Raw genomic sequence first — 21,216 nt, 5'->3', positions numbered from 1 at the left:
TTTGTAGGATGGTGGCTCTAGCTCTGATTAGACCCCTAGTCTGGGAACCTCCATACACCTCTGGTGCATCCCTCAAAAGCAAAAAAGACCAAAAAAATCAATAAACAAACAATAGAAGGTTTGCATTTTCAACTCTAGTATTTCTTTCAAAATCAACTCTCTCTGTCTTCCATCATTTCACTTTCCTCATCCTTCCATTCTTCACAAACACTCCCATACCCTTAATTTATTTTTTTTTACCTGACACAGTCCTTTCATGTATTTCAGCAATTCAGATCACAATTCTTTCTTCTTTCATATGAAACTCAGCCAATCATGGCGGAGGATGCCTATCATTGTACTTCCCACTTTATTTGAGTCACATTTCCATTCAGCCAACAACTCGGCTCTTAACCCTTGACTTCATGCATGCATTTCTGCAACTGAACAAGAGTCCCCAGGAGAAACCAGCTAAGAGTAGTCTGTGTCTCAGCATTCATAACAAGAATGTAAGGCTTCACTTTTGCCTTCTTGGAGAAAGGTAGGCAGTGTTGCTTGGGAATACACATTAAGGTGTTGGGAAGAGCTTCACTCTGCCACTGGGCTTGAGTACTATGAAATCCTGGTGGAAGCAGGGCTGCATTGCCTGACAGGAGGACACAAGGTACTACAGGCACCTCGACTCATCTGCCAGGTTGGAAAGACTTTCTCAAAGAGATTAGTAAGAAGGAGGGCACGCCAGTGACATAGGTTGAAGATGTTGACAAAATGTGATATTATGGGGGACTATAGGCATTGTTAAGCCCACTATGACAAACTCTATGTCTTCTCTCCCTTTATCTTACTTTCTTTCCTCTTTGTTTATTTCACTCTCTTTTTTTTCTTATGAAGATTCTATCCTCTACCATATATTGCCATGTGCTAACATATCTATAAATCTATCAATCCATCCATCACTCTCTCATCCTCTCTCTGTCTTTCCTAGCTTGATGATGGTGGACTGGTGTAAAACTCTACTCTACTCTGGTCACACAAGAGAAGCACTGGAACATGGGTGTATTTGTGGATGGAGATGCAATATAGGTGATATCCTGGGAACGTGCAGCAGGATTTCATGCCAAGGGTAAAGATTGATCAGTAGTCACATATCCAATCTGAACTCATAGGAATTATTTTACAATGAGGCAAATTCTTCAGGCATGGAAGGCCCGGTGGACCAGCAGAGGCTGAGGGAATTGGCAAGCCAAAGAGAGGAAAGCTGGGCATTTGTCTGCTTCAGATACAAAACAGGGGCAAATGAGATCACAGAAAACCCACATTCGGCAAGGAAAAAAGAAGAAGAGAGCAGAAGAATGTGCGGAATGTGGAAAGGTGTCAAGACATAGCTGTGGAATAAGGAAAGGGGTTAAAGAACTCAGTGACAAGAGACCCGGTGTGCGTGTATACAGCAGTATACTTGAACATGCCTCATTCAAGAGGATGAATACTGAGAGACACACAGACCCAGAGAGAGGGAAAGAGAGAGGCAGAGAGAGATAGAGAGAGAGCCAGAGAAAGAGACAAAGAGATGGGGAGAGAGAACTAGACCTAGATAGATATAGCACTATCAACAAAACAGCATTTCAGGCCTAGCACAGCACCACACAATGTATATCAGCAGCAAATGTGTAATCAGCCTAATCTCCCACTCTTCTTTGTCTGTTCTCATTGCAAAGCAATCCCAAAAGAGGCTGGGCGAAAGCGGACATTCATCTCTCCCTCACAAACAGACATCCTTCGGCAAGCCTTTGAGCTGGAACGATACCCAGGCATTGCCGCCAGGGAAGAACTGGCACGTCAAACAGGGATTCCAGAACCTCAGATTCTGGTAAGTCCTCAATGAGGGAAACATGATTTGCCTCACATACAAGGGGCGTAACCCTGTGCAAAAGTGTGGTTCTGGATAGCCGAAGGCATTTGGGATGGGCCCTGGGTAGGGGGTGTTAATTCTCTCCATAGAAATTCCCTGAGGTGGCTTGGATGATCAGAAGGTATCCATTTCCAGAGGAGGACATGGAAGGGGAGATTCTGGGCCATGTAGGAGGGTTCTGCTATGGTTGGTATCCAAGGGGTGTCCCCTTCCAGAATGGGTGTGGTGTGGAGAGTGGCAGTGGTCCACTGTTGTCCTGACATTTGCCCTCCCCTTCAATGGCCCGAGGACAAGGTTAGAGAAAAGGCCCCACAAGTTCTTGACCTGTGATCAACAGGTCAGATGTGTTGGAGGTAGGATGGACTGGAGAGAGTGGTCCTTCTGCAAATGGATCTTGATTGCGTAACTTCTGATATGCCTGCCTCCCTTTCCGTCCCCTAGGTGTGGTTTCAGAACCGACGAGCTCGGCACCCAGAGCAGAAGGGAAGTGGGTCTGCCAATGTGCCCGGAGTAGACCCCAATTCTGCAAAAGGCCTACCACTTCCATCGGACCAGGGCATGCCAACCACTGCCCACAGCAGCCCTACTCACAGTGCTCCTCCTCCTCCCTCTAACCCACCAAGGGAGAACATGCTGTCCATCACCCCCATGGTGGCCACTGCTGCGATCGCCCCCAAATTCATAGTTCCTGGGGCTCCCACAGCAGGCTGTGAGGGCCAGAGCCTGCCCATGATCTTCATCATGGCCCAGCCAAGTCCAGTTCTGCAGGCAATAGTGAACCCTCCCATGCTTTGGACGCTTCCTCTGACTCAGTCCTCACCAGAGCCAATGCCCATTCCTGCAGGGGTCTCAAACCTATTCACACAGGGCTCTGGCCAACATCCCAAGAACGACCATGGCAGGAGAACAATCTGCACACTATGCCAGCAGAAAAATGCCTCCCACACATCCCTCAGCCACCCCTTGCCAGTCCTGCAGAGCCCCTGCCACTGCTGGACCCAGTGAAGACCTGCACTTATGCCAGGCCAGAATGGGCCCAGGCATCCTCAGCTCAAGTCACCAGTGAGAAGCCTGTGCATGGGGCCATGCTGCAGCCTGCACAGGCTGACACACTTATCTGCCCCCCTCATCTGGCCCCCTCAAATGAAGAGCTGTGCCCTCCCATTGACCTGCAGCAGAACAAGCCCTCAGCCTTCCAGGGCTCATCAAACCTCCTTGAGGAAATTATGGCAGCTGCAGGCATTCTGCCTGAGGCAGGGCCTCTTCCAGATGTGGATGAACAGGAAGAGCTTCCCCTAGGAGACCTGGAAGCACCCCTCAGTGAGGAAGATTTCCAGGCCCTCCTCGACATGCTGTCAAGCTCCCCAGGTCCTTGTCCTTAGGAGGATGAAGGAGGCCCTTCCTCCCTTGAGGCTTGAGATTCTTTCAGGCCTTCTTTGCGTGTGTCCTCAAGTTCCACCCTGACTCGCAGGAAGCATGGGCACCAGAGGGGCCACCCACCCTGGAGCCTTAAGGGCTTCTACACCTTCCAAACAGAGGGTGACCCAACTCCACTTCCTTCTGGACAATGGGAAGGCCCATCCACGATTGCTCTTCAGTTGTTTGTGACATTCTTTGATCAAATAAATATATCTAGTTACCCAAATTTTCTTGTGTGTTCCATGATATACTTTCTTCTCTCCTCATTTAAATCAGTGTTTCAGTCCCATGCATTGGAGGGGGAAGGCCTCCCTGCTTTGTGACCATATGGGAAGGTGGACTGGATGTCCATGTCTACAAGGCAATAGGATATTGAAATCACTAAGATAGACTCTCAGTTAAACCCTTCACTTTGTGTCTCATTTCTGGGCAGATGAGGTGGGAGGCGTCCTCAAATGCATATCTACTGTGCCCGGACAGAACATTCCAAACACTCTCATTACCAGATTATCATCTGCAGAGTTCATGTCAACAAATATGAAGGAAAAATAATCCCTGAGAAATACATCTCCCTCTCCCTATCAGTATCCTCTTACTGCTACAGAGAACTCATGGCCCACAGCACCCCCTACACACACACACACACACACACAAACACAGAGAGAGAGAGAGAGAGAGAGAGAGAGAGAGAGAGAGAATCTCAAATCACTCGGTAAAGCAGTACACTAACTTCAGGCTTTTGAATGAATTCGCTGTCTTCATAGTCTCCAATTTTGCTGAAAATCATGAACATGTATGATCAATAAATACACAGAAGATTGTCATCAATTGTGTGCTTGTGTGTGTGTGTGTGTGTGTGTGTGTGTGTGTGTGTGTGTGTGTGGTTTTTAAATATTTCATCATCTGTAGCCTACAGTCAATTAAAATACAAAAGAAGGTTTGTGGAGTTCCCATCGTGGCACAGCAGAAAGGAATCTGACTAGGAACCATGAGTTTGTGGTCCAATCCCTGGCCTTGCCCAGTGGGTTGAGGATCCGGCATTGTCATGAGCTGTGGTGTAGGTCCTAGACGCAGCTCAGATCTGGTGCTGCTCTGGCTGTTTTGTAGGATGGTGGCTCTAGCTCTGATTAGACCCCTAGTCTGGGAACCTCCATACACCTCTGGTGCATCCCTCAAAAGCAAAAAAGACCAAAAAAATCAATAAACAAACAATAGAAGGTTTGCATTTTCAACTCTAGTATTTCTTTCAAAATCAACTCTCTCTGTCTTCCATCATTTCACTTTCCTCATCCTTCCATTCTTCACAAACACTCCCATACTCTTAATTTATTTTTTTTTACCTGACACAGTCCTTTCATGTATTTCAGCAATTCAGATCACAATTCTTTCTTCTTTCATATGAAACTCAGCCAATCATGGCGGAGGATGCCTATCATTGTACTTCCCACTTTATTTGAGTCACATTTCCATTCAGCCAACAACTCGGCTCTTAACCCTTGACTTCATGCATGCATTTCTGCAACTGAACAAGAGTCCCCAGGAGAAACCAGCTAAGAGTAGTCTGTGTCTCAGCATTCATAACAAGAATGTAAGGCTTCACTTTTGCCTTCTTGGAGAAAGGTAGGCTGTGTTGCTTGGGAATACACATTAAGGTGTTGGGAAGAGCTTCACTCTGCCACTGGGCTTGAGTACTATGAAATCCTGGTGGAAGCAGGGCTGCATTGCCTGACAGGAGGACACAAGGTACTACAGGCACCTCGACTCATCTGCCAGGTTGGAAAGACTTTCTCAAAGAGATTAGTAAGAAGGAGGGCACGCCAGTGACATAGGTTGAAGATGTTGACAAAATGTGATATTATGGGAGACTATAGGCATTGTTAAGCCCACTATGACAAACTCTATGTCTTCTCTCCCTTTATCTTACTTTCTTTCCTCTTTGTTTATTTCACTCTCTTTTTTTTCTTATGAAGATTCTATCCTCTACCATATATTGCCATGTGCTAACATATCTATAAATCTATCAATCCATCCATCACTCTCTCATCCTCTCTCTGTCTTTCCTAGCTTGATGATGGTGGACTGGTGTAAAACTCTACTCTACTCTGGTCACACAAGAGAAGCACTGGAACATGGGTGTATTTGTGGATGGAGATGCAATATAGGTGATATCCTGGGAACGTGCAGCAGGATTTCATGCCAAGGGTAAAGATTGATCAGTAGTCACATATCCAATCTGAACTCATAGGAATTATTTTACAATGAGGCAAATTCTTCAGGCATGGAAGGCCCGGTGGACCAGCAGAGGCTGAGGGAATTGGCAAGCCAAAGAGAGGAAAGCTGGGCATTTGTCTGCTTCAGATACAAAACAGGGGCAAATGAGATCACAGAAAACCCACATTCGGCAAGGAAAAAAGAAGAAGAGAGCAGAAGAATGTGCGGAATGTGGAAAGGTGTCAAGACATAGCTGTGGAATAAGGAAAGGGGTTAAAGAACTCAGTGACAAGAGACCCGGTGTGCGTGTATACAGCAGTATACTTGAACATGCCTCATTCAAGAGGATGAATACTGAGAGACACACAGACCCAGAGAGAGGGAAAGAGAGAGGCAGAGAGAGATAGAGAGAGAGCCAGAGAAAGAGACAAAGAGATGGGGAGAGAGAACTAGACCTAGATAGATATAGCACTATCAACAAAACAGCATTTCAGGCCTAGCACAGCACCACACAATGTATATCAGCAGCAAATGTGTAATCAGCCTAATCTCCCACTCTTCTTTGTCTGTTCTCATTGCAAAGCAATCCCAAAAGAGGCTGGGCGAAAGCGGACATTCATCTCTCCCTCACAAACAGACATCCTTCGGCAAGCCTTTGAGCTGGAACGATACCCAGGCATTGCCGCCAGGGAAGAACTGGCACGTCAAACAGGGATTCCAGAACCTCAGATTCTGGTAAGTCCTCAATGAGGGAAACATGATTTGCCTCACATACAAGGGGCGTAACCCTGTGCAAAAGTGTGGTTCTGGATAGCCGAAGGCATTTGGGATGGGCCCTGGGTAGGGGGTGTTAATTCTCTCCATAGAAATTCCCTGAGGTGGCTTGGATGATCAGAAGGTATCCATTTCCAGAGGAGGACATGGAAGGGGAGATTCTGGGCCATGTAGGAGGGTTCTGCTATGGTTGGTATCCAAGGGGTGTCCCCTTCCAGAATGGGTGTGGTGTGGAGAGTGGCAGTGGTCCACTGTTGTCCTGACATTTGCCCTCCCCTTCAATGGCCCGAGGACAAGGTTAGAGAAAAGGCCCCACAAGTTCTTGACCTGTGATCAACAGGTCAGATGTGTTGGAGGTAGGATGGACTGGAGAGAGTGGTCCTTCTGCAAATGGATCTTGATTGCGTAACTTCTGATATGCCTGCCTCCCTTTCCGTCCCCTAGGTGTGGTTTCAGAACCGACGAGCTCGGCACCCAGAGCAGAAGGGAAGTGGGTCTGCCAATGTGCCCGGAGTAGACCCCAATTCTGCAAAAGGCCTACCACTTCCATCGGACCAGGGCATGCCAACCACTGCCCACAGCAGCCCTACTCACAGTGCTCCTCCTCCTCCCTCTAACCCACCAAGGGAGAACATGCTGTCCATCACCCCCATGGTGGCCACTGCTGCGATCGCCCCCAAATTCATAGTTCCTGGGGCTCCCACAGCAGGCTGTGAGGGCCAGAGCCTGCCCATGATCTTCATCATGGCCCAGCCAAGTCCAGTTCTGCAGGCAATAGTGAACCCTCCCATGCTTTGGACGCTTCCTCTGACTCAGTCCTCACCAGGGCCAATGCCCATTCCTGCAGGGGGTCTCAAACCTATTCACACAGGGCTCTGGCCAACATCCCAAGAACGACCATGGCAGGAGAACAATCTGCACACTATGCCAGCAGAAAAATGCCTCCCACACATCCCTCAGCCACCCCTTGCCAGTCCTGCAGAGCCCCTGCCACTGCTGGACCCAGTGAAGACCTGCACTTATGCCAGGCCAGAATGGGCCCAGGCATCCTCAGCTCAAGTCACCAGTGAGAAGCCTGTGGATGGGGCCATGCTGCAGCCTGCACAGGCTGACACACTTATCTGCCCCCCTCATCTGGCCCCCTCAAATGAAGAGCTGTGCCCTCCCATTGACCTGCAGCAGAACAAGCCCTCAGCCTTCCAGGGCTCATCAAACCTCCTTGAGGAAATTATGGCAGCTGCAGGCATTCTGCCTGAGGCAGGGCCTCTTCCAGATGTGGATGAACAGGAAGAGCTTCCCCTAGGAGACCTGGAAGCACCCCTCAGTGAGGAAGATTTCCAGGCCCTCCTCGACATGCTGTCAAGCTCCCCAGGTCCTTGTCCTTAGGAGGATGAAGGAGGCCCTTCCTCCCTTGAGGCTTGAGATTCTTTCAGGCCTTCTTTGCGTGTGTCCTCAAGTTCCACCCTGACTCGCAGGAAGCATGGGCACCAGAGGGGCCACCCACCCTGGAGCCTTAAGGGCTTCTACACCTTCCAAACAGAGGGTGACCCAACTCCACTTCCTTCTGGACAATGGGAAGGCCCATCCACGATTGCTCTTCAGTTGTTTGTGACATTCTTTGATCAAATAAATATATCTAGTTACCCAAATTTTCTTGTGTGTTCCATGATATACTTTCTTCTCTCCTCATTTAAATCAGTGTTTCAGTCCCATGCATTGGAGGGGGAAGGCCTCCCTGCTTTGTGACCATATGGGAAGGTGGACTGGATGTCCATGTCTACAAGGCAATATGATATTGAAATCACTAAGATAGACTCTCAGTTAAACCCTTCACTTTGTGTCTCATTTCTGGGCAGATGAGGTGGGAGGCGTCCTCAAATGCATATCTACTGTGCCCGGACAGAACATTCCAAACACTCTCATTACCAGATTATCATCTGCAGAGTTCATGTCAACAAATATGAAGGAAAAATAATCCCTGAGAAATACATCTCCCTCTCCCTATCAGTATCCTCTTACTGCTACAGAGAACTCATGGCCCACAGCACCCCCTACACACACACACACACACACACAAACACAGAGAGAGAGAGAGAGAGAGAGAGAGAGAGAGAGAGAGAATCTCAAATCACTCGGTAAAGCAGTACACTAACTTCAGGCTTTTGAATGAATTCGCTGTCTTCATAGTCTACAATTTTGCTGAAAATCATGAACATGTATGATCAATATATACACAGAAGATTGTCATCAATTGTGTGCTTGTGTGTGTGTGTGTGTGTGTGTGTGTGTGTGTGTGTGTGGTTTTTAAATATTTCATCATCTGTAGCCTACAGTCAATTAAAATACAAAAGAAGGTTTGTGGAGTTCCCATCGTGGCACAGCAGAAAGGAATCTGACTAGGAACCATGAGTTTGTGGTCCAATCCCTGGCCTTGCCCAGTGGGTTGAGGATCCGGCATTGTCATGAGCTGTGGTGTAGGTCCTAGACGCAGCTCAGATCTGGTGCTGCTCTGGCTGTTTTGTAGGATGGTGGCTCTAGCTCTGATTAGACCCCTAGTCTGGGAACCTCCATACACCTCTGGTGCATCCCTCAAAAGCAAAAAAGACCAAAAAAATCAATAAACAAACAATAGAAGGTTTGCATTTTCAACTCTAGTATTTCTTTCAAAATCAACTCTCTCTGTCTTCCATCATTTCACTTTCCTCATCCTTCCATTCTTCACAAACACTCCCATACTCTTAATTTATTTTTTTTTACCTGACACAGTCCTTTCATGTATTTCAGCAATTCAGATCACAATTCTTTCTTCTTTCATATGAAACTCAGCCAATCATGGCGGAGGATGCCTATCATTGTACTTCCCACTTTATTTGAGTCACATTTCCATTCAGCCAACAACTCGGCTCTTAACCCTTGACTTCATGCATGCATTTCTGCAACTGAACAAGAGTCCCCAGGAGAAACCAGCTAAGAGTAGTCTGTGTCTCAGCATTCATAACAAGAATGTAAGGCTTCACTTTTGCCTTCTTGGAGAAAGGTAGGCAGTGTTGCTTGGGAATACACATTAAGGTGTTGGGAAGAGCTTCACTCTGCCACTGGGCTTGAGTACTATGAAATCCTGGTGGAAGCAGGGCTGCATTGCCTGACAGGAGGACACAAGGTACTACAGGCACCTCGACTCATCTGCCAGGTTGGAAAGACTTTCTCAAAGAGATTAGTAAGAAGGAGGGCACGCCAGTGACATAGGTTGAAGATGTTGACAAAATGTGATATTATGGGGGACTATAGGCATTGTTAAGCCCACTATGACAAACTCTATGTCTTCTCTCCCTTTATCTTACTTTCTTTCCTCTTTGTTTATTTCACTCTCTTTTTTTTCTTATGAAGATTCTATCCTCTACCATATATTGCCATGTGCTAACATATCTATAAATCTATCAATCCATCCATCACTCTCTCATCCTCTCTCTGTCTTTCCTAGCTTGATGATGGTGGACTGGTGTAAAACTCTACTCTACTCTGGTCACACAAGAGAAGCACTGGAACATGGGTGTATTTGTGGATGGAGATGCAATATAGGTGATATCCTGGGAACGTGCAGCAGGATTTCATGCCAAGGGTAAAGATTGATCAGTAGTCACATATCCAATCTGAACTCATAGGAATTATTTTACAATGAGGCAAATTCTTCAGGCATGGAAGGCCCGGTGGACCAGCAGAGGCTGAGGGAATTGGCAAGCCAAAGAGAGGAAAGCTGGGCATTTGTCTGCTTCAGATACAAAACAGGGGCAAATGAGATCACAGAAAACCCACATTCGGCAAGGAAAAAAGAAGAAGAGAGCAGAAGAATGTGCGGAATGTGGAAAGGTGTCAAGACATAGCTGTGGAATAAGGAAAGGGGTTAAAGAACTCAGTGACAAGAGACCCGGTGTGCGTGTATACAGCAGTATACTTGAACATGCCTCATTCAAGAGGATGAATACTGAGAGACACACAGACCCAGAGAGAGGGAAAGAGAGAGGCAGAGAGAGATAGAGAGAGAGCCAGAGAAAGAGACAAAGAGATGGGGAGAGAGAACTAGACCTAGATAGATATAGCACTATCAACAAAACAGCATTTCAGGCCTAGCACAGCACCACACAATGTATATCAGCAGCAAATGTGTAATCAGCCTAATCTCCCACTCTTCTTTGTCTGTTCTCATTGCAAAGCAATCCCAAAAGAGGCTGGGCGAAAGCGGACATTCATCTCTCCCTCACAAACAGACATCCTTCGGCAAGCCTTTGAGCTGGAACGATACCCAGGCATTGCCGCCAGGGAAGAACTGGCACGTCAAACAGGGATTCCAGAACCTCAGATTCTGGTAAGTCCTCAATGAGGGAAACATGATTTGCCTCACATACAAGGGGCGTAACCCTGTGCAAAAGTGTGGTTCTGGATAGCCGAAGGCATTTGGGATGGGCCCTGGGTAGGGGGTGTTAATTCTCTCCATAGAAATTCCCTGAGGTGGCTTGGATGATCAGAAGGTATCCATTTCCAGAGGAGGACATGGAAGGGGAGATTCTGGGCCATGTAGGAGGGTTCTGCTATGGTTGGTATCCAAGGGGTGTCCCCTTCCAGAATGGGTGTGGTGTGGAGAGTGGCAGTGGTCCACTGTTGTCCTGACATTTGCCCTCCCCTTCAATGGCCCGAGGACAAGGTTAGAGAAAAGGCCCCACAAGTTCTTGACCTGTGATCAACAGGTCAGATGTGTTGGAGGTAGGATGGACTGGAGAGAGTGGTCCTTCTGCAAATGGATCTTGATTGCGTAACTTCTGATATGCCTGCCTCCCTTTCCGTCCCCTAGGTGTGGTTTCAGAACCGACGAGCTCGGCACCCAGAGCAGAAGGGAAGTGGGTCTGCCAATGTGCCCGGAGTAGACCCCAATTCTGCAAAAGGCCTACCACTTCCATCGGACCAGGGCATGCCAACCACTGCCCACAGCAGCCCTACTCACAGTGCTCCTCCTCCTCCCTCTAACCCACCAAGGGAGAACATGCTGTCCATCACCCCCATGGTGGCCACTGCTGCGATCGCCCCCAAATTCATAGTTCCTGGGGCTCCCACAGCAGGCTGTGAGGGCCAGAGCCTGCCCATGATCTTCATCATGGCCCAGCCAAGTCCAGTTCTGCAGGCAATAGTGAACCCTCCCATGCTTTGGATGCTTCCTCTGACTCAGTCCTCACCAGGGCCAATGCCCATTCCTGCAGGGGGTCTCAAACCTATTCACACAGGGCTCTGGCCAACATCCCAAGAACGACCATGGCAGGAGAACAATCTGCACACTATGCCAGCAGAAAAATGCCTCCCACATATCCCTCAGCCACCCCTTGCCAGTCCTGCAGAGCCCCTGCCACTGCTGGACCCAGTGAAGACCTGCACTTATGCCAGGCCAGAATGGGCCCAGGCATCCTCAGCTCAAGTCACCAGTGAGAAGCCTGTGCATGGGGCCATGCTGCAGCCTGCACAGGCTGACACACTTATCTGCCCCCCTCATCTGGCCCCCTCAAATGAAGAGCTGTGCCCTCCCATTGACCTGCAGCAGAACAAGCCCTCAGCCTTCCAGGGCTCATCAAACCTCCTTGAGGAAATTATGGCAGCTGCAGGCATTCTGCCTGAGGCAGGGCCTCTTCCAGATGTGGATGAACAGGAAGAGCTTCCCCTAGGAGACCTGGAAGCACCCCTCAGTGAGGAAGATTTCCAGGCCCTCCTCGACATGCTGTCAAGCTCCCCAGGTCCTTGTCCTTAGGAGGATGAAGGAGGCCCTTCCTCCCTTGAGGCTTGAGATTCTTTCAGGCCTTCTTTGCGTGTGTCCTCAAGTTCCACCCTGACTCGCAGGAAGCATGGGCACCAGAGGGGCCACCCACCCTGGAGCCTTAAGGGCTTCTACACCTTCCAAACAGAGGGTGACCCAACTCCACCTCCTTCTGGACAATGGGAAGGCCCATCCACGATTGCTCTTCAGTTGTTTGTGACATTCTTTGATCAAATAAATATATCTAGTTACCCAAATTTTCTGGTGTGTTCCATGATATACTTTCTTCTCTCCTCATTTAAATCAGTGTTTCAGTCCCATGCATTGGAGGGGGAAGGCCTCCCTGCTTTGTGACCATATGGGAAGGTGGACTGGATGTCCATGTCTACAAGGCAATATGATATTGAAATCACTAAGATAGACTCTCAGTTAAACCCTTCACTTTGTGTCTCATTTCTGGGCAGATGAGGTGGGAGGCGTCCTCAAATGCATATCTACTGTGCCCGGACAGAACATTCCAAACACTCTCATTACCAGATTATCATCTGCAGAGTTCATGTCAACAAATATGAAGGAAAAATAATCCCTGAGAAATACATCTCCCTCTCCCTATCAGTATCCTCTTACTGCTACAGAGAACTCATGGCCCACAGCACCCCCTACACACACACACACACACACACAAACACAGAGAGAGAGAGAGAGAGAGAGAGAGAGAGAGAGAGAATCTCAAATCACTCGGTAAAGCAGTACACTAACTTCAGGCTTTTGAATGAATTCGCTGTCTTCATAGTCTACAATTTTGCTGAAAATCATGAACATGTATGATCAATAAATACACAGAAGATTGTCATCAATTGTGTGCTTGTGTGTGTGTGTGTGTGTGTGTGTGTGTGTGGTTTTTAAATATTTCATCATCTGTAGCCTACAGTCAATTAAAATACAAAAGAAGGTTTGTGGAGTTCCCATCGTGGCACAGCAGAAAGGAATCTGACTAGGAACCATGAGTTTGTGGTCCAATCCCTGGCCTTGCCCAGTGGGTTGAGGATCCGGCATTGTCATGAGCTGTGGTGTAGGTCCTAGACGCAGCTCAGATCTGGTGCTGCTCTGGCTGTTTTGTAGGATGGTGGCTCTAGCTCTGATTAGACCCCTAGTCTGGGAACCTCCATACACCTCTGGTGCATCCCTCAAAAGCAAAAAAGACCAAAAAAATCAATAAACAAACAATAGAAGGTTTGCATTTTCAACTCTAGTATTTCTTTCAAAATCAACTCTCTCTGTCTTCCATCATTTCACTTTCCTCATCCTTCCATTCTTCACAAACACTCCCATACTCTTAATTTATTTTTTTTTACCTGACACAGTCCTTTCATGTATTTCAGCAATTCAGATCACAATTCTTTCTTCTTTCATATGAAACTCAGCCAATCATGGCGGAGGATGCCTATCATTGTACTTCCCACTTTATTTGAGTCACATTTCCATTCAGCCAACAACTCGGCTCTTAACCCTTGACTTCATGCATGCATTTCTGCAACTGAACAAGAGTCCCCAGGAGAAACCAGCTAAGAGTAGTCTGTGTCTCAGCATTCATAACAAGAATGTAAGGCTTCACTTTTGCCTTCTTGGAGAAAGGTAGGCAGTGTTGCTTGGGAATACACATTAAGGTGTTGGGAAGAGCTTCACTCTGCCACTGGGCTTGAGTACTATGAAATCCTGGTGGAAGCAGGGCTGCATTGCCTGACAGGAGGACACAAGGTACTACAGGCACCTCGACTCATCTGCCAGGTTGGAAAGACTTTCTCAAAGAGATTAGTAAGAAGGAGGGCACGCCAGTGACATAGGTTGAAGATGTTGACAAAATGTGATATTATGGGGACTATAGGCATTGTTAAGCCCACTATGACAAACTCTATGTCTTCTCTCCCTTTATCTTACTTTCTTTCCTCTTTGTTTATTTCACTCTCTTTTTTTTCTTATGAAGATTCTATCCTCTACCATATATTGCCATGTGCTAACATATCTATAAATCTATCAATCCATCCATCACTCTCTCATCCTCTCTCTGTCTTTCCTAGCTTGATGATGGTGGACTGGTGTAAAACTCTACTCTACTCTGGTCACACAAGAGAAGCACTGGAACATGGGTGTATTTGTGGATGGAGATGCAATATAGGTGATATCCTGGGAACGTGCAGCAGGATTTCATGCCAAGGGTAAAGATTGATCAGTAGTCACATATCCAATCTGAACTCATAGGAATTATTTTACAATGAGGCAAATTCTTCAGGCATGGAAGGCCCGGTGGACCAGCAGAGGCTGAGGGAATTGGCAAGCCAAAGAGAGGAAAGCTGGGCATTTGTCTGCTTCAGATACAAAACAGGGGCAAATGAGATCACAGAAAACCCACATTCGGCAAGGAAAAAGAAGAAGAGAGCAGAAGAATGTGCGGAATGTGGAAAGGTGTCAAGACATAGCTGTGGAATAAGGAAAGGGGTTAAAGAACTCAGTGACAAGAGACCCGGTGTGCGTGTATACAGCAGTATACTTGAACATGCCTCATTCAAGAGGATGAATACTGAGAGACACACAGACCCAGAGAGAGGGAAAGAGAGAGGCAGAGAGAGATAGAGAGAGAGCCAGAGAAAGAGACAAAGAGATGGGGAGAGAGAACTAGACCTAGATAGATATAGCACTATCAACAAAACAGCATTTCAGGCCTAGCACAGCACCACACAATGTATATCAGCAGCAAATGTGTAATCAGCCTAATCTCCCACTCTTCTTTGTCTGTTCTCATTGCAAAGCAATCCCAAAAGAGGCTGGGCGAAAGCGGACATTCATCTCTCCCTCACAAACAGACATCCTTCGGCAAGCCTTTGAGCTGGAACGATACCCAGGCATTGCCGCCAGGGAAGAACTGGCACGTCAAACAGGGATTCCAGAACCTCAGATTCTGGTAAGTCCTCAATGAGGGAAACATGATTTGCCTCACATACAAGGGGCGTAACCCTGTGCAAAAGTGTGGTTCTGGATAGCCGAAGGCATTTGGGATGGGCCCTGGGTAGGGGGTGTTAATTCTCTCCATAGAAATTCCCTGAGGTGGCTTGGATGATCAGAAGGTATCCATTTCCAGAGGAGGACATGGAAGGGGAGATTCTGGGCCATGTAGGAGGGTTCTGCTATGGTTGGTATCCAAGGGGTGTCCCCTTCCAGAATGGGTGTGGTGTGGAGAGTGGCAGTGGTCCACTGTTGTCCTGACATTTGCCCTCCCCTTCAATGGCCCGAGGACAAGGTTAGAGAAAAGGCCCCACAAGTTCTTGACCTGTGATCAACAGGTCAGATGTGTTGGAGGTAGGATGGACTGGAGAGAGTGGTCCTTCTGCAAATGGATCTTGATTGCGTAACTTCTGATATGCCTGCCTCCCTTTCCGTCCCCTAGGTGTGGTTTCAGAACCGACGAGCTCGGCACCCAGAGCAGAAGGGAAGTGGGTCTGCCAATGTGCCCGGAGTAGACCCCAATTCTGCAAAAGGCCTACCACTTCCATCGGACCAGGGCATGCCAACCACTGCCCACAGCAGCCCTACTCACAGTGCTCCTCCTCCTCCCTCTAACCCACCAAGGGAGAACATGCTGTCCATCACCCCCATGGTGGCCACTGCTGCGATCGCCCCCAAATTCATAGTTCCTGGGGCTCCCACAGCAGGCTGTGAGGGCCAGAGCCTGCCCATGATCTTCATCATGGCCCAGCCAAGTCCAGTTCTGCAGGCAATAGTGAACCCTCCCATGCTTTGGACGCTTCCTCTGACTCAGTCCTCACCAGGGCCAATGCCCATTCCTGCAGGGGGTCTCAAACCTATTCACACAGGGCTCTGGCCAACATCCCAAGAACGACCATGGCAGGAGAACAATCTGCACACTATGCCAGCAGAAAAATGCCTCCCACACATCCCTCAGCCACCCCTTGCCAGTCCTGCAGAGCCCCTGCCACTGCTGGACCCAGTGAAGACCTGCACTTATGCCAGGCCAGAATGGGCCCAGGCATCCTCAGCTCAAGTCACCAGTGAGAAGCCTGTGGATGGGGCCATGCTGCAGCCTGCACAGGCTGACACACTTATCTGCCCCCCTCATCTGGCCCCCTCAAATGAAGAGCTGTGCCCTCCCATTGACCTGCAGCAGAACAAGCCCTCAGCCTTCCAGGGCTCATCAAACCTCCTTGAGGAAATTATGGCAGCTGCAGGCATTCTGCCTGAGGCAGGGCCTCTTCCAGATGTGGATGAACAGGAAGAGCTTCCCCTAGGAGACCTGGAAGCACCCCTCAGTGAGGAAGATTTCCAGGCCCTCCTCGACATGCTGTCAAGCTCCCCAGGTCCTTGTCCTTAGGAGGATGAAGGAGGCCCTTCCTCCCTTGAGGCTTGAGATTCTTTCAGGCCTTCTTTGCGTGTGTCCTCAAGTTCCACCCTGACTCGCAGGAAGCATGGGCACCAGAGGGGCCACCCACCCTGGAGCCTTAAGGGCTTCTACACCTTCCAAACAGAGGGTGACCCAACTCCACTTCCTTCTGGACAATGGGAAGGCCCATCCACGATTGCTCTTCAGTTGTTTGTGACATTCTTTGATCAAATAAATATATCTAGTTACCCAAATTTTCTGGTGTGTTCCATGATATACTTTCTTCTCTCCTCATTTAAATCAGTGTTTCAGTCCCATGCATTGGAGGGGGAAGGCCTCCCTGCTTTGTGACCATATGGGAAGGTGGACTGGATGTCCATGTCTACAAGGCAATATGATATTGAAATCACTAAGATAGACTCTCAGTTAAACCCTTCACTTTGTGTCTCATTTCTGGGCAGATGAGGTGGGAGGCGTCCTCAAATGCATATCTACTGTGCCCGGACAGAACATTCCAAACACTCTCATTACCAGATTATCATCTGCAGAGTTCATGTCAACAAATATGAAGGAAAAATAATCCCTGAGAAATACATCTCCCTCTCCCTATCAGTATCCTCTTACTGCTACAGAGAACTCATGGCCCACAGCACCCCCTACACACACACACACACACACACACAAACACAGAGAGAGAGAGAGAGAGAGAGAGAGAGAGAGAGAGAGAATCTCAAATCACTCGGTAAAGCAGTACACTAACTTCAGGCTTTTGAATGAATTCGCTGTCTTCATAGTCTACAATTTTGCTGAAAATCATGAACATGTATGATCAATAAATACACAGAAGATTGTCATCAATTGTGTGCTTGTGTGTGTGTGTGTGTGTGTGTGTGTGTGTGTGTGTGGTTTTTAAATATTTCATCATCTGTAGCCTACAGTCAATTAAAATACAAAAGAAGGTTTGTGGAGTTCCCATCGTGGCACAGCAGAAAGGAATCTGACTAGGAACCATGAGTTTGTGGTCCAATCCCTGGCCTTGCCCAGTGGGTTGAGGATCCGGCATTGTCATGAGCTGTGGTGTAGGTCCTAGACGCAGCTCAGATCTGGTGCTGCTCTGGCTGTTTTGTAGGATGGTGGCTCTAGCTCTGATTAGACCCCTAGTCTGGGAACCTCCATACACCTCTGGTGCATCCCTCAAAAGCAAAAAAGACCAAAAAAATCAATAAACAAACAATAGAAGGTTTGCATTTTCAACTCTAGTATTTCTTTCAAAATCAACTCTCTCTGTCTTCCATCATTTCACTTTCCTCATCCTTCCATTCTTCACAAACACTCCCATACTCTTAATTTATTTTTTTTTACCTGACACAGTCCTTTCATGTATTTCAGCAATTCAGATCACAATTCTTTCTTCTTTCATATGAAACTCAGCCAATCATGGCGGAGGATGCCTATCATTGTACTTCCCACTTTATTTGAGTCACATTTCCATTCAGCCAACAACTCGGCTCTTAACCCTTGACTTCATGCATGCATTTCTGCAACTGAACAAGAGTCCCCAGGAGAAACCAGCTAAGAGTAGTCTGTGTCTCAGCATTCATAACAAGAATGTAAGGCTTCACTTTTGCCTTCTTGGAGAAAGGTAGGCAGTGTTGCTTGGGAATACACATTAAGGTGTTGGGAAGAGCTTCACTCTGCCACTGGGCTTGAGTACTATGAAATCCTGGTGGAAGCAGGGCTGCATTGCCTGACAGGAGGACACAAGGTACTACAGGCACCTCGACTCATCTGCCAGGTTGGAAAGACTTTCTCAAAGAGATTAGTAAGAAGGAGGGCACGCCAGTGACATAGGTTGAAGATGTTGACAAAATGTGATATTATGGGGGACTATAGGCATTGTTAAGCCCACTATGACAAACTCTATGTCTTCTCTCCCTTTATCTTACTTTCTTTCCTCTTTGTTTATTTCACTCTCTTTTTTTTCTTATGAAGATTCTATCCTCTACCATATATTGCCATGTGCTAACATATCTATAAATCTATCAATCCATCCATCACTCTCTCATCCTCTCTCTGTCTTTCCTAGCTTGATGATGGTGGACTGGTGTAAAACTCTACTCTACTCTGGTCACACAAGAGAAGCACTGGAACATGGGTGTATTTGTGGATGGAGATGCAATATAGGTGATATCCTGGGAACGTGCAGCAGGATTTCATGCCAAGGGTAAAGATTGATCAGTAGTCACATATCCAATCTGAACTCATAGGAATTATTTTACAATGAGGCAAATTCTTCAGGCATGGAAGGCCCGGTGGACCAGCAGAGGCTGAGGGAATTGGCAAGCCAAAGAGAGGAAAGCTGGGCATTTGTCTGCTTCAGATACAAAACAGGGGCAAATGAGATCACAGAAAACCCACATTCGGCAAGGAAAAAAGAAGAAGAGAGCAGAAGAATGTGCGGAATGTGGAAAGGTGTCAAGACATAGCTGTGGAATAAGGAAAGGGGTTAAAGAACTCAGTGACAAGAGACCCGGTGTGCGTGTATACAGCAGTATACTTGAACATGCCTCATTCAAGAGGATGAATACTGAGAGACACACAGACCCAGAGAGAGGGAAAGAGAGAGGCAGAGAGAGATAGAGAGAGAGCCAGAGAAAGAGACAAAGAGATGGGGAGAGAGAACTAGACCTAGATAGATATAGCACTATCAACAAAACAGCATTTCAGGCCTAGCACAGCACCACACAATGTATATCAGCAGCAAATGTGTAATCAGCCTAATCTCCCACTCTTCTTTGTCTGTTCTCATTGCAAAGCAATCCCAAAAGAGGCTGGGCGAAAGCGGACATTCATCTCTCCCTCACAAACAGACATCCTTCGGCAAGCCTTTGAGCTGGAACGATACCCAGGCATTGCCGCCAGGGAAGAACTGGCACGTCAAACAGGGATTCCAGAACCTCAGATTCTGGTAAGTCCTCAATGAGGGAAACATGATTTGCCTCACATACAAGGGGCGTAACCCTGTGCAAAAGTGTGGTTCTGGATAGCCGAAGGCATTTGGGATGGGCCCTGGGTAGGGGGTGTTAATTCTCTCCATAGAAATTCCCTGAGGTGGCTTGGATGATCAGAAGGTATCCATTTCCAGAGGAGGACATGGAAGGGGAGATTCTGGGCCATGTAGGAGGGTCCTGCTATGGTTGGTATCCAAGGGGTGTCCCCTTCCAGAATGGGTGTGGTGTGGAGAGTGGCAGTGGTCCACTGTTGTCCTGACATTTGCCCTCCCCTTCAATGGCCCGAGGACAAGGTTAGAGAAAAGGCCCCACAAGTTCTTGACCTGTGATCAACAGGTCAGATGTGTTGGAGGTAGGATGGACTGGAGAGAGTGGTCCTTCTGCAAATGGATCTTGATTGCGTAACTTCTGATATGCCTGCCTCCCTTTCCGTCCCCTAGGTGTGGTTTCAGAACCGACGAGCTCGGCACCCAGAGCAGAAGGGAAGTGGGTCTGCCAATGTGCCCGGAGTAGACCCCAATTCTGCAAAAGGCCTACCACTTCCATCGGACCAGGGCATGCCAACCACTGCCCACAGCAGCCCTACTCACAGTGCTCCTCCTCCTCCCTCTAACCCACCAAGGGAGAACATGCTGTCCATCACCCCCATGGTGGCCACTGCTGCGATCGCCCCCAAATTCATAGTTCCTGGGGCTCCCACAGCAGGCTGTGAGGGCCAGAGCCTGCCCATGATCTTCATCATGGCCCAGCCAAGTCCAGTTCTGCAGGCAATAGTGAACCCTCCCATGCTTTGGACGCTTCCTCTGACTCAGTCCTCACCAGGGCCAATGCCCATTCCTGCAGGGGGTCTCAAACCTATTCACACAGGGCTCTGGCCAACATCCCAAGAACGACCATGGCAGGAGAACAATCTGCACACTATGCCAGCAGAAAAATGCCTCCCACACATCCCTCAGCCACCCCTTGCCAGTCCTGCAGAGCCCCTGCCACTGCTGGACCCAGTGAAGACCTGCACTTATGCCAGGCCAGAATGGGCCCAGGCATCCTCAGCTCAAGTCACCAGTGAGAAGCCTGTGCATGGGGCCATGCTGCAGCCTGCACAGGCTGACACACTTATCTGCCCCCCTCATCTGGCCCCCTCAAATGAAGAGCTGTGCCCTCCCATTGACCTGCAGCAGAACAAGCCCTCAGCCTTCCAGGGCTCATCAAACCTCCTTGAGGAAATTATGGCAGCTGCAGGCATTCTGCCTGAGGCAGGGCCTCTTCCAGATGTGGATGAACAGGAAGAGCTTCCCCTAGGAGACCTGGAAGCACCCCTCAGTGAGGAAGATTTCCAGGCCCTCCTCGACATGCTGTCAAGCTCCCCAGGTCCTTGTCCTTAGGAGGATGAAGGAGGCCCTTCCTCCCTTGAGGCTTGAGATTCTTTCAGGCCTTCTTTGCGTGTGTCCTCAAGTTCCACCCTGACTCGCAGGAAGCATGGGCACCAGAGGGGCCACCCACCCTGGAGCCTTAAGGGCTTCTACACCTTCCAAACAGAGGGTGACCCAACTCCACTTCCTTCTGGACAATGGGAAGGCCCATCCACGATTGCTCTTCAGTTGTTTGTGACATTCTTTGATCAAATAAATATATCTAGTTACCCAAATTTTCTTGTGTGTTCCATGATATACTTTCTTCTCTCCTCATTTAAATCAGTGTTTCAGTCCCATGCATTGGAGGGGGAAGG

The 21,216-nt window shown here is 48.2% G+C and overlaps 1 protein-coding gene across 1 annotated transcript in view; it reads left to right on the top strand.

Moving 5' to 3' along the window:
• LOC110259043 (nascent polypeptide-associated complex subunit alpha, muscle-specific form-like) overlaps positions 1 to 20,872 on the top strand; it is a 28,443-nt gene extending 7,571 nt beyond the window's left edge. The window contains exons 7-17 of the mRNA XM_021082335.1: positions 1,749 to 1,846; positions 2,330 to 2,656; positions 2,845 to 3,256; positions 6,156 to 6,253; positions 6,737 to 7,664; positions 10,558 to 10,655; positions 11,139 to 12,066; positions 14,948 to 15,045; positions 15,529 to 16,456; positions 19,350 to 19,447; positions 19,931 to 20,872. Coding sequence (XP_020937994.1) covers positions 1,749 to 1,846; positions 2,330 to 2,656; positions 2,845 to 3,256; positions 6,156 to 6,253; positions 6,737 to 7,664; positions 10,558 to 10,655; positions 11,139 to 12,066; positions 14,948 to 15,045; positions 15,529 to 16,456; positions 19,350 to 19,447; positions 19,931 to 20,872 — 4,955 coding nt within the window. The remainder of the gene's footprint in view (positions 1 to 1,748; positions 1,847 to 2,329; positions 2,657 to 2,844; positions 3,257 to 6,155; positions 6,254 to 6,736; positions 7,665 to 10,557; positions 10,656 to 11,138; positions 12,067 to 14,947; positions 15,046 to 15,528; positions 16,457 to 19,349; positions 19,448 to 19,930) is intronic.
• The last annotated feature ends 344 nt before the right edge of the window (positions 20,873 to 21,216 follow it).

Source organism: Sus scrofa, unplaced genomic scaffold, assembly GCF_000003025.6.
Source record: "Sus scrofa isolate TJ Tabasco breed Duroc unplaced genomic scaffold, Sscrofa11.1 Contig690, whole genome shotgun sequence".
NCBI lineage: Eukaryota > Metazoa > Chordata > Mammalia > Artiodactyla > Suidae > Sus > Sus scrofa.
The sequence above is the reverse complement of the archived record's forward strand: the minus strand, read 5'-3'. Positions and strand labels throughout refer to the sequence as shown.